The sequence below is a fragment of the Aquarana catesbeiana genome, linkage group LG10, assembly GCF_042186555.1.
Source record: "Aquarana catesbeiana isolate 2022-GZ linkage group LG10, ASM4218655v1, whole genome shotgun sequence".
NCBI classification, from domain to species: Eukaryota; Metazoa; Chordata; class Amphibia; order Anura; family Ranidae; genus Aquarana; species Aquarana catesbeiana.
Window position 1 is genome coordinate 111586506 of NC_133333.1, and position 13495 is coordinate 111600000.

At 40.4% G+C, this 13495-nt stretch overlaps 1 protein-coding gene across 1 annotated transcript in view; it reads right to left on the minus strand.

The window, feature by feature from the left end:
• Nucleotides 1-13495, minus strand: part of PIH1D2 (PIH1 domain containing 2) — a 53457-nt gene that overhangs the window by 25685 nt on the left and 14277 nt on the right. The window contains exon 2 of the mRNA XM_073602442.1: nt 6023-6237. Coding sequence (XP_073458543.1) covers nt 6023-6237 — 215 coding nt within the window. The remainder of the gene's footprint in view (nt 1-6022; nt 6238-13495) is intronic.

The window sequence follows — 13495 nt, forward strand, 5'->3', positions numbered from 1 at the left end:
CGGGAAAGTGACAAATTTTTTTATTTTTTTTGCACAAAGTTATCACTAAATGATATATTGCTCACACAGGCCATGGGCATATGTGGAATTGCACCCCAAAATACATTCAGCTGCTTCTCCTGAGTACGGGGATACCACATGTGTGGGACTTTTTGGGAGCCTAGCCACGTATGGAGCCCCGAAAACCAATCACCGCCTTCAGGATTTCTAAGGGCGTAAATTTTTTATTTCACTCCTCACTACCTATCACAGTTTTGAAGGCCATAAAATGCCCAGATGGCACAAAACCCCCCCAAATGACCCCATTTTGGAAAGTAGACACCCCAAGCTATTTGCTGAGAGGCATGTTGAGTCCATGGAATATTTTGTATTTTGACACAAGTTGCGAGAAAGTGACAAATTTTTTTTATTTTTTATTTTTTTTGCACAAAGTTGTCACTAAATGATATATTGCTCACACAGGCCATGGGCATATGTGGAATTGCACCCCAAAATACATTTAGCTGCTTCTCCTGAGTATGGGGATACCACATGTGTGGGACTTTTTGGGAGCCTAGCTGCGTACGAGGCACCGAAAACCAATCACCGCCTTCAGGATTTCTAAGGGTGTAAATTTTTGATTTCACTCTTCACTGCCTGTCACAGTTTCGGAGGCCATGGAATGCCCAGGTGGCACAAACCCCCCCCCCAAATGACCCCAGTTTGGAAAGTAGACACCCCAAGCTATTTGCTGAGAGGCATGGTGAGTATTTTGCAACTCTCATTTGTTTTTGAAAATGAAGAAAGACAAGAAAAAACTTTTTTTTTTCTTTTTTCAATTTTCAAAACTTTGTGACAAAAATTGAGGTCTGCAAAATACTCACTATACCTCTCAACAAATAGCTTGGGGTGTCTACTTTCCAAAATGGGGTCATTTGGGGGGGTTTTGTGCCACCTGGGCATTCCATGGCCTCCGAAACTGTGATAGGCAGTGAAGAGTGAAATCAAAAATTTACGCCCTTAGAAAGCCTGAAGGCAGTGCTTGGTTTTCGGGGTCCCGTACGCGGCTAGGCTCCCAAAAAGTCTCACACATGTGGTATCCCCGTACTCAGGAGAAGCAACAGAATGTATTTTGGGGTGTAATTTCACATATTCCCATGGCATGTTTGAGCAATATATCATTTAGTGACAACTTTGTGCAAAAAAAAAAAAAAAAATATTGTCTCTTTCCCGCAACTTGTGTCACAATATAAAATATTCCATGGACTCGACATGCCTCTCAGCAAATAGCTTGGGGTGTCTACTTTCCAAAATGGGGTCATTTGGGGGGGTTTTGAACTGTCCTGGCATTTTAGGCACAACATTTAGAAGCTTATGTCACACATCACCCACTCTTCTAACCACTTGAAGACAAAGCCCTTTCTGACACTTTTTGTTTACATGAAAAAATTATTTTTTTTTGCAAGGAAATTACTTTGAACCCCCAAATATTAACGCAATATTTTTTTAACGCAAATGCCCTACAGATTAAAATGGTGGGTGTTTCATTTTTTTTTTCCACACAGTATTTGCGCAGCGATTTTTCAAACGCATTTTTGGGGGAAAAAACACACTTTTTTAAATTTTAATGCACTAAAACACACTATATTGCCCAAATGTTTGATGAAATAAAAAAGATGATCTTAGGCCGAGTACATGGATACAAAACATGACATGCTTTAAAATTGCGCACAAACGTGCAGTGGCGACAAACTAAATACATTTTTAAAAGCCTTTAAAAGCCTTTACAGGTTACCACTTTAGATTTACAGAGGAGGTCTACTGCTAAAATTACTGCCCTCGATCTGACGTTCGCGGTGACACCTCACATGCATGGTGCAATTGCTGTTTACATTTGATGCCAGACCGACGCTTGCGTTCGCCTTTGCGCGAGAGCAGGGGGGGACAGGGGTGCTTTTTTTTTTTTTTTCTTTATTATTTTTTTGCTTTTTTATCTTATTTTTAAACTGTTCCTTTCATTTTTTTTTTTTAATCATTTTTATTGTTATCTCAGGGAATGTAAATATCCCCCATGATAGCAATAGGTAGTGACAGGTACTCTTTTTTGAAAAAATTGGGGTCTATTAGACCTTAGATTTCTCCTCTGCCCTCAAAGCATCTGACCACACCAAGATCGGTGTGATAAAATGCTTTCCCAATTTCCCAATGGCGCTGTTTACATCCGGCGAAATCTAAGTCATGAAATGCTCGTAGCTTCCGGTTTCTTAGGCCATAGAGATGTTTGTAGCCACTCTGGTCTCTGATCAGCTCTATGGTCAGCTGGCTGAATCACCGGCTGCATTCTCAGGTTCCCTGTTGAGACAGGAGAGCCAGAGAAAAACACGGAAGACGGTGGTGGGGGGGGGGCATTCCCTCCCACTGCTTGTAAAAGCAGACTAGAGGCTAATTAGCCACTAGGATTGCTTTTATATGAAAGCCGACCGCTGGCTGAAAAGAATGATACCAAGATGATACCTAAACCTGCAGGCATCATTCTGGTATAACCACTCAAAGTCGTGAATGTCGTACCTGAAGATAAAAAAATGGTTAACAATAAAACACAGTAAACGGTAAAGTATAAAAAAATTGCATACCTGAAAAGCAAACATGATAAAACATAATAACAATAAAACATTGCAGAATAGAATACAATAAAAAAGAGCAGAACAATAGAGAGAGAATAGAGAGAGAGAGAGAACAATAAAACGACATATATATTTTTTTTTTTACACTTTTTTTTGTAACTAACTTTTATAACTGTAACCGGTTCCAGGTTCGGGTCTCTCAAAATGCGATGGCATCTTGGGAAACCCTGTGAAAGTGTGCCTAGTCTGTGCAGTGCTGTACCCTACGATAATTCTCAACTAGTGAATGGTAGCATTCAAAACATTCACCAATGCAAAGACCAGGATTATCAGGACAGGAGGGACAATAATAGCGGGTGTCACGCCTATATCCGGAAAGGGTTCACATCAGGGGCGATCAAAGGGTTAACTGTGTGCCTAGCCAGTGTTTTTGTGTACTGTGGGAGGTGCTTTTACTAAGGGAAGACATGGATCCTTGTCTCTGCTTTGCACAGGATCCATGCCTTCCCTACTGTCAGAACGGCAATCTGCCTTGTTTACATAGGCAGATTGCCGTTCTGCCACTGTACCGAATGATCGGTGGGTGCCGGGGAACATCAAGTCCGTGGTAACTGCTGATTGGCTCCTGCTGTGTATAATAACAACGGAAAGTGAACAGCCGCTGCATTTGCGCCCACTACCCGGAAGTGCAGGATCACGTATATATACATGTGATCCTGTTCACAGCGGCCACCCTGTAGCAGTATATTTGCTATAGGGCGGTCGGCAAGTGGTTAAAGCAACAGTGTTGCCAGATAGAAAGTTTTACAGCAGCAACCTCCCAAAAAAGAAGATTTTCATAAAAAAGCATGAAATGGTCAGAAAAGTGCTTGTGTTTGCATGTGTATAGATATATAAACATCTATAGTATACATAGTAGGGCTGCAACTAACGATTATTTTCATAATCGCTTAGTTGGCCGATTATTGTTTCGATTAATCGATTAATCGGTTAATAACCTTAAAAAAAAAAAAAAAAAAAGCGTGGGGTATAATTTAGTTAATATGTAAAGTTTTAAAAAAAGACAATTTGTTCTTAAATATCTCTATGCAGCGGTAAATATAAATAACCAACTATATGGTTAGGGAGCAAAATATCTAATCCACTCTGAGAATAACAGACAGAAGAGATATACTGTACATACTATTAGAGGAGAGATATACTGTACATACTATTAAAGGGTGAATCTGATAGTTAGTGGGGTCAAGTCGACGTTCATTTTCAACCACAGTGACGGGAAAATTTGGAAATAGAAAACTTCTTGGTCAAAGGAATTTTCAGACAGACAGTGTATGTGGTTTTCGTTCAGAAATTACATTCATTTTAAAAACAAAATGTTAAAAACAAGTGAAAATTTCAAACAACATTCTTTCATTCGGCGAATATACAAAGATTTTTCGTCTGAATATTCTCATCTGAAAATTGATCCATGTGGCCAGAGTAAGGCTCTCTACACACCTAGGCAGTTTGCTTTTGATCTGTTTCTGCAGTGCTTTTTGCTGTGCGTTTTGATTTTTGCACACGTGATTTTGCGGCGATTTGCATTTTTTTTGGCCAATTTGTTGTTGGGCAGATTAAAAAACACAAATTGCTGCAAAAACGCATTAAATGCTTTTCTGCAGCTTCTCCATTGAAGTATATTGAACCAAAAAAGCACAGTTTTTGCAATAAAAAAAAGTCACTGACCCTTTCCAAATACGCAGCGGCTGAAAAAAGCATAGATGTGAACGTGTCCCATAGGAAACCATGTAAATGAACTGTAGTGCGTTTCTGCAAAAAAGCACCTAAAAACACATAGATGTGAACCAGGTCTAAGACGTTTAGTAACATAATGGGTTTAAAAAAACTAAAAATAGCCCTTTATATTACAAAAAAACAAAAAAGCAAATAATCACTACTCTAAGGGGTCCATTTTTTTACTGTAGAACTGTGAAAGTAACATCTACAGTAGCGATTATTTGCTCTTTTTGTACTATAAAGGGCTTGTTTTAGTTTTTTTTAACTCCATTATGATACTGGCCGATTAATCGATTATGAAAATAGTAATCGATTAATTTCATAATCGATTAGTTGTCGATTAATCGATTAGTTGTTTCAGCCCTAATACATAGTTTTTACATGTAAAATTCTACTTCCATTTGTGTACATGCATACATTACTGACCGTGGACCAATGTTAATTTCATCGACTAAAACATTTTAGTCGACTAAATGAATACTATTTTAGTTGACTAAAATACGACTAAAACAAGACTAAAACTAAAATGGAATTTTAGTCAAAAGACTAAAATGGGACTAAAACTAAAATGCCATTTTAGTCAAAACACTAAAACTAAATTGAAATTTGACTTCAAATTTTCACTGGTCTGTAGTGCATGTTCATACCTCAATACCATAAATAATAACATTAGATTTTTCATTCCAGCAGTATATAATGAGTTTGAAAATTGTAGAGAAATGTTAACTAATGCAATACAATTTAATTACACTCATTAGATTTTAGTTGACTAAAATGTACTGGAGATTAAGTCGACGAAATACGACTAAAACTAAAACAATTGCAGAAGACTAAAATGGGACTAAAACTAAAATGCCATTTTAGTCCTTATGCCACGTACACACGGTCGGAATTTCGGCCCGCAAAAGACTGATGAGATTTTTTCGTCGGAAAATGCGACCGTGTGCATGCTCCATCGGTCTTTTGCTGGCGGAATTCCAGCCAGCAAATGATTGAGAGCAAGCTCTCAATTTTTCGGTCGGGAAAAGTTCCTATCTGAAAATGTGATCGTCTGTGGCAATTCCGACACGCAAAATCCCGACGCATGCTCGGAAGCACTGAACGTCATTTTCTCGGCTCGTTGTAGTGTTGTAAGTCACCGCGTTCTTGATGGTCGTAATTTCAGCAAACTTTTGCGTGACCTTGTGTATGCAAGGCAAACTTGAGCGGAATCCCGTTGGAAAAGCCGTCATATCTTTGTCCGACGAGAAAACCGATCGTGTGTACGCGGCATAAGACTAAGACTAAAACTGAAACAAAATTCGCTGCCAAAATTAACACTGCCGTGGACACATATTTCACTTTACAAAGTTTACTGATCTTTACGCACTGCTTGCACAGGCCTTGGAAAACAATAGAACTGCGTTCCGATGTGTAAAAAAACAAAAGACGCACTACTGATGAAAGAGCTGCGTTTTTAGTGGCCGTGTGCATGAGCCCTAAAGCTTCCTCTTTTATAAAATGCTGCAGTTTAAATCTTTTCTCACCTGGAGACAGGGTTGTACACAGTCAGCGACAACTCGGATTTGCTTAGTGGCGCAGGTCAAAAATCAATCTGATCATACAGGTGCTATCACTTCTAAAATATATATTATTTATCTTACCAATATTTTAGTTTGTATGCACAAGAATGGTTCTGGGGGCTTCATGAAGTCTTTTCCTTCATTCATATGTCGCCGTATGAACGTCTGATAACTGTCTGGGCTGTTTTCAGCCATATCATCCAACAAGCTCCAAAACTGGTTGACCTGAGATAACAGCTCATTTGGTGTGACTTTGCTGTTCATCTTGACTGTAGAATTAGGGACTTTAAGCCTCTCTGCAAAACCAATGTAGAGACAGTTTTGTTTAAAAATGCATCAGCACATAAGAACCACAATAACTAATAACCCATTGGCTCAATGAGTGATAGGAAAACAGGAAGTCTTTGTAATCATACTGAATACTTAAAGTGGTTGTATACCTCAGTCATGAAATCTGAGCAAAGCACAAATATGTGTAGTATTTACTTATCTCTCTCCAAAGCTTTAAGTGTCATTTCTCTCTGATGCTTTGTCCTCTGTTATCAGCATGAGTCATGTCTGAGAAGTTTTTCTCCACACAAGATAAATTTGTGTAGGGAGGGGGAGAGAGCTCAGCAGACAGCTTGTCTATTCAGAACACAGTTCTTCTGCTGTGTGGAGTGGGGGGGGGGGGGGTGTTCCTTTCTTCCAATCAGCTCTCACACACTGTTACTGTAGCCTCTCCGCCCCTCCTCTGTGCTCCTGACAGATGAAGAAAGACTTTAAGCCCTTTTGAAGGGTTGTAGACAATGTAGTTAAACCTATGTAGGAGGATTTGTTTAATCTCTGTGCATAAATTGAGGCTTTTCACTCCACTGGGTATATGTGAGGGTTTATTACCATTTTAAAGTGTCACTAAGTCCACATCATAAAAAACTATCAATAAATAGTACATGCTGTTTATACTCACTGAGCCACTATGACATTTATTTTCTGTATTCTGCAAAAAACCTGGTTGATCCTGCTGTTCTCTATCTCCACCTTCTGTTCATGTCCCCAATTCAGCTAGGGATTTTGCAGTTATAGTGGCAACTCTGCACATGCTCAGTTTTCAATGAGTTTTTTTCTCCCTATAACATCAGAGCATTTCCTCACTATCACATCAGAGCAGCCCATGTGATTATGGAGTCACACATGTGGGCGAATACACAGTGGTAAATGACAGCCCACTCACTCCCTCCCTCCTCCTCCATGGCTACTAACCAGCTAAACACAATGGGGGTGGGATATTACATGTAGATTATTGGAGGCTTCAACTCCCTCTTATTCTAAGACACAGGCTGGAGGGCGTGACACAGACTGACTGCCAGAAATCCACCCACACCATGTTACTTCCACAAATGAATAAAGATTTGAATTTAAATACAGTAAAACCTTGGATTGAGAGCGTTTTGCAAGACAAGCAAAATGTTTTATTAAATCTTGACTTGATACACAAGCAATGTCATGATATACAAGTAGAAGAAAAAAAACACAAGTAGCGTCATGTCACAACTGAGTATAAAAGAGAAGAGAGGAGCCTCTAAGTGTAGCAATATGATTACATGAATGATGATTAAAACAGGCACATCTAAGTATGCATTCATCCGGGGTAAAGCTGTCCACATAGACCGTCCTCCACACCACTATCAATGTCATCCCTTCCACGCTATGCTCCACGAACGGTTCAAGCCACGCTTTCAGATCGCTCTACTGCAGGGAAGGTCAATGTGGACAGCTTTCCCCCGGATGCCTGCATACTTAGATGTGCCTCTTTTAATCATCAACCATGTGAGTTGCTAAATGTTGTACCTTTATTAAATGTAACCATATTGCTACACTTTGAGGCGCCTCTTTTCTTTTTTATACTCTGTAGTTCCTGCTGGATTTTGCTTCTAATCCCCTTGAGGAGGCTTCCATTTGTGGATGAACATTTTATGGTTACACAACCTATCACATTGCTATAATCTTTTTATATAGACTATAAATTGAAGGACTTATGAATAAATGGTTGTGGAAGGAATCATCTGAAATTCCATTATTTCTTATGGGGAAATTCGCTTTGATATAAGAGTGCTTTGGATTACAAGCATGTGTCCAGAACGAATTATGCTCGCAATCCAAGGTTTTACTGTATATTATTTTATGCCAATTTAATTGATATTATTTATTTATTTTTACTCTGTATTCCAAAGGCTATTTTTTCATTTTGAACACATGACCAGCAGCAGAGGACTCAAAGCTCCTCCTGTTTATGTTTCCCTGCAGACAGGCTGGGAAAGATCTGGGTCATGTGACAGCTGTATATTGATTAGCAAAAAGGTACTTAAATGTTTTTTATAATTACAGTGCCATCATCCACACACAGAAATAAAAGGGATTATGTAAATTAAACAGTGTGTGTTTAGTATCACTTTAAATGGGTGTTAAATGTGCATAAAAGGAATTTGTCACTAGAATAAATAGGGCAATCTGGAATAGGAATGCCAGAAGATGACCGTAAATATAACTGCCATAGAAATCCTCTTCCTCTGTAGCCGAGGCACTCCCTGCCTTGAAGAGTGCAATATGCAAATCTCAACCTTGCAGACTCTATCATGCAAAGCTGTGTATCCCTCATCCAACACTGAAACATGGAGTTTATAAAGAAGAAACAGCACAACTTCTAAAAAGTACCTCTGAAAAATTGCAGTAATCTACAAATGAGATTTAAAAAGGAGTTGAATCTCATTATGTTGCATGAATGCAAAAAGATAAACAAAAACAGTAAAATTAAAAGCAATTCATATGATGAAATAAAAAATAAAAACATTTGTGCCTGCCACTGCACCATGAAATAGGGATAATGGTTATCCCCTGGGACCAAGTATGAGTTCATATATAGCTGTACAACTCCATATAACCACCATAAATACAATAGGCATATACAGCATCCAAAACAAGTCATTTGTTTATCTTGTTAAAAGTGAAAGGCTTTAAGTAGAACTATAGGCAAAACTTTTTTTTTTTTTTTTTTGGATAGAGCAAGGGAGGATTATAACCCCTCTCAGATTTTTTTTTTCACCATCTGTGTCCCATTGTGGAGATTTCCCTTCATTTCCTGTCCCAAAGCTTAACAGGAAGTGAGAGTTAATCCCTGCAAATTAAGGGAATTTCTTGGGGACCCCCAGTTCACCAGAACTAGTGTCCCCATTGCAAGATTTCCCCTCTATTACTTTTCTGGGGACAACCCAACATTTGGGATTTTCTTTTACTTTGACTTTCAATGATAATGGTAAACAGGACAAATGGAGAGGGTGGAGCTGCCTAATGGGGGCACAGACCGTAATAAAAACTGACTAGCGTTCTAATTCCTCTTCTATCGAAAACTAAAAAAAATGTTTTGCCTTTAGTTATACTTTAACTGAAAACATACAATCATCCAAGACATTTACAAGTTTTCAAATACCAAATGAACCTTAAAACTGTATGCACAGAAGTCAAGAAAAAGGTAATACTAATGCAAACTAGGTGTGAACCACAAATAAGAGACAAGGAGACTGACCCAGTTCAAAATAGTCATAAAAAAGGCAGTGTGCACTTTATAATGTGGGGGTTGTAAGTTGTGATCAGCCTGGGCGTCCTCAGACTCATCTGTAGGGGGAATTCCAACTTGGCCCTCTTTGTTTATCCAATGAGCTGTGGGCAGATCAGTCCCACCCTGCAGCTTACGTAAACAAAGAGACCCAACGTGCTGCAAAGTGCTTCCTAAATCTGTGCTTTACTATTCCTATATACACACCTCAATGAATGTAAAATGCAAAAAAAAAAGTTGTGCATTTATTACATTTTTGCATTGGAGCCTGCAGAGCATTAAAAGTATGATTAGTGCATTGCAAGAGCAATGCACAGGCTCCTGCAGATTCTTTCTTCAACCTTTGTTCCTTACAGAGGTATGGACCTACTATTATGTGGCTAGAGGAATTAAAGCGGAGTTATACCAACATTTTTCACTCCTCACTAGGGATGGGCTGTCTGTTCGACTCGAACATTGGCTGTTCGCCCGTTTGCCGAATAGCGAACAATTTGGGGTGTTCGCTGCAAATTTGAAAGCCGCGGAACACCCTTTAAAAGTCTATGGGAGAAATCAAAAGTGCTAATTTTAAAGGTTAATATGCAAGTTATTGTCATAATGGATCAATGCAAAAAAAGTTTTAAAAACTGCTGTTTTTTTCGGGAGCAGTGATTTTAATAATGCTTAAAGTGAAACAATAAAAGTGAAATATTCCTTTAAATTTCGTACCTAGGGGTGTCTATAGTATGCCTGTAAAGTAGCGCATGTTTCCCGTGTTTAGAAAATTCCCTGCACAAAATGTCATTTCTAAAGGAAAAAAGGTCATTTAAAACTACTCGCGGCTATTAATGAATTGTCAGGTCCCGCAATACAGATGAAAGTCATTGAAAAAAATGGCATGGGATTCCTCCCAGTCCATTACCAGGCCCTTTGGGTCTGGTATGAATTTTAAGGGGAACCCCGAACCAAAATTTAAAAAAAAATTTGCGTGGGGTTCCCCCCAAAAATCCATACCAGACCCTTATCTGAGCACGCAACCTGGCAGGCCGCAGGAAAAGAGGGGGGGACGAGAGAGCGCCCCCACCTGAACCATACCAGGCCACATGCCCTCAACATTGGGAGGGTGCTTTGGGGTGGCCCCCCAAAGCACCTTGTCCCCATGTTGATGGGGAGAAGGGCCTCATCCCCACAACCCTTGCCCGGTGGTTGTGAGGGTCTGCGGGCGGCGGGCTTATTGGAATCTGGAAGCCCCCTTTAACAAGGGGACCCCCAGATGCCGAACTCCCCCTGTGTGAAATGGTAATGGGGTACATTGTACTCTTACCATTTCACCCAAAAAAGTGACAAAAAAGGTAAAAAACTCACACACACACAGCTTGGCACAAGTCCTTTAATTAAAAAAAAAAAATTCCAGTGATGTAATCCTTCTACGATCCACGAACGATACAGCCTTCTTCATAGGAGGTGCCCGGCAGAATGACGCGCGACTCAGGTGACAGTTCTTAAATAACCGACGGGTGACCCCGCCCCCTCTGACGCAAGGGAAAATCCCGGGGTTACCCAGTGACATGTACGGGTGACCCTGCCTCCTCTGACGCATCACGAGAAACCCTGTTGCGTCAGAGGGGGCGGGGTCACCCGTACATGTCACTGGGTAACCCCGGCATTACCACTTGCATCAGAGGGGGCAGGGTCACCCGTACATGTCGCTGGGTAACCCCGGCATTTCCCCTTGCGTCAAAGGAGGGCGGGGTCACCCGTCCACATCACGGGTGGCCCCGCCCTCAGTTATATAAGAACTGTCATCCGAGTCGCACGCCATTCTGCCGGGCGCCTTCTATGGAGGAGGCTGTATCGTTCGTGGATCGTAGAAGGATTACATCGTTGGAATTTTTTTTAATTAAAGGACTTGTGCCAAGCTGTGCGTGTGTTTTTTTTACCTTTCTTGTCACTTTTTTGGGTGAAATGGTAGGAGTACAATGTACCCCATTACCATTTCACACGGGGGGGCCGGGATCTGGGAGTCCCCTTTGTTAAAGGGGGCTTCCAGATTCCGACAAGCCCCCTGCCCGCAGACCCCCACAACCACCGGGCAAGGGTTGTGGGGATGAGGCCTTTCTCCCCATCAACATGCTACCCCAAAGCACCCTCCCAATGCTGAGGGCATGTGGCCTGGTACGGTTCAGGAGGGAGCGCCCCCCCTCTTTTCCTGCGGCCTGCCAGGTTGCGTGCTCGGATAAGGGTCTGGTATGGATCTTTGGGGGGAACCCCACGTCACTGCACTTGTGCTCCATTATGATCCACAAGTCCCTCTGCTGAGGTGCCTCTGAATGGACGATTAAGCTGTGTGGGTGGAGCCATGCATAGCTGTGCCGAAACCAAAAGAAAATATTAGGATGTAGGTAATGGATGCGGAAGAGGCGGTTTGTAGGTGGGGGTTGAGGAATGTGACCAAATATGGATGTAACACGAAACATGGTTACAAAAGTGAAAATATAAATAAATTGCCTCACATCTAATATAAGTGTTGGCACCACATCCCTAAAATATGCAATATACAAAACATAGAAGGAACTGGGATTTTAAAGGTGCAGAAGGGTGACACAAAATTTATATAAAAAAATTCACATTTTATTAGGAAAAGTTGATAAAAGCATATTTGTAAAAAGAGTTTACATTCAATGTACTGAAACAATCTTTAAATAGTGCAACCGAAGGATTTATTTCTCAACATGTTTCACCACACGCCATGGCTTCTTCCTGATTTAAGTAGCTTAACTATTTGAGTTTGCATTCAATTCACTATTTCAATTTTTTGAAAGACCTGCATACAGGTAAACAGATCCCATATTTGGCTTGAATATTGCATTGGCAGTTTGGATGTGTGGTATTATTTTTGCTTTGTATTTATACTGATGGTTTGATTATCTCTTTAATGTGTATTTTGTAATTTACTCTATTATTTTCTTAGTGCCTGATAGATACTACTCTCCTAAAGAAGCCATGGCGTGTGGGGAAACATGTTGAGAAATTAATCCTTCGGTTGCACTATTTAAAGATGGTTACAAAAGTCTTTAACTGCTTCCAGACCGCCATTGTACATATACTGAGGCAGGGATGCCCTGTACGTGATTTTTGTGGCCGAGGTGTAGGGGGAGCGCGCTGCTGGAGCGCCACTCCCGCTGTTATTGGACACAGCGGGAGCCAATCAGCGGGTCTGGTGGCCGACGCGACACGCAGAACGTTCATAGGAGACACGGAGCAGTGGTGTGTCTGTGTAAACAAGGCACACCGCTGATCTGTCAGTGAGGAAAAGCAAGATCTTCTGTTTTGAAACACGATCTCTGTTTTCCTCCAGTTTAACACTCCTCCCCCACAGTTAGAAAACACCTCGCTAGGACACACTTAACCCCTTGTTCGCCCCCTAGTGTTAACTTCTTCCCTGCCAGTGTCATTTATACAGGGATCAGTGTATTTTTTAGCAATGATCACTGTATTGGTGTCACTGGACCCCAAAAAGGGTCACTCCGGGTCAGATTTGTCCACCACAATGTTGCAGTCCCGCTAAAAATCGCAGATTGACGCCTTTATTAGTAAATAAATAAATAAATAAATAAAAATGCCCTAAATCTAACCCATAGCTTGTATAATAATAATTTTTGCGCAAACCAATCAATAAACGCTTATTGGAATTTTTTTTACCAGAAATATGTAGCAGAATACACATTGGCCTAAACGGATGAAGAAATTTGATTTTATTTTTTTTATTGGGAATGTTTTATAGCAGAAAGTAAGGAATACTGTTTTTTATTAAAAATTGCTGCTCTTTTTTTGTTTATAGCGCAAAAAATAAAAACCACAGAGATGATCAAATACCACCAAAAGAAAGCTCTATTTGTGGGGAAAAAAGGACATCAATTTTATTTGGGTAAAACATTGCACGACCATGCAATTGTCAGTTAAAGCAACACAGTGCCATATCA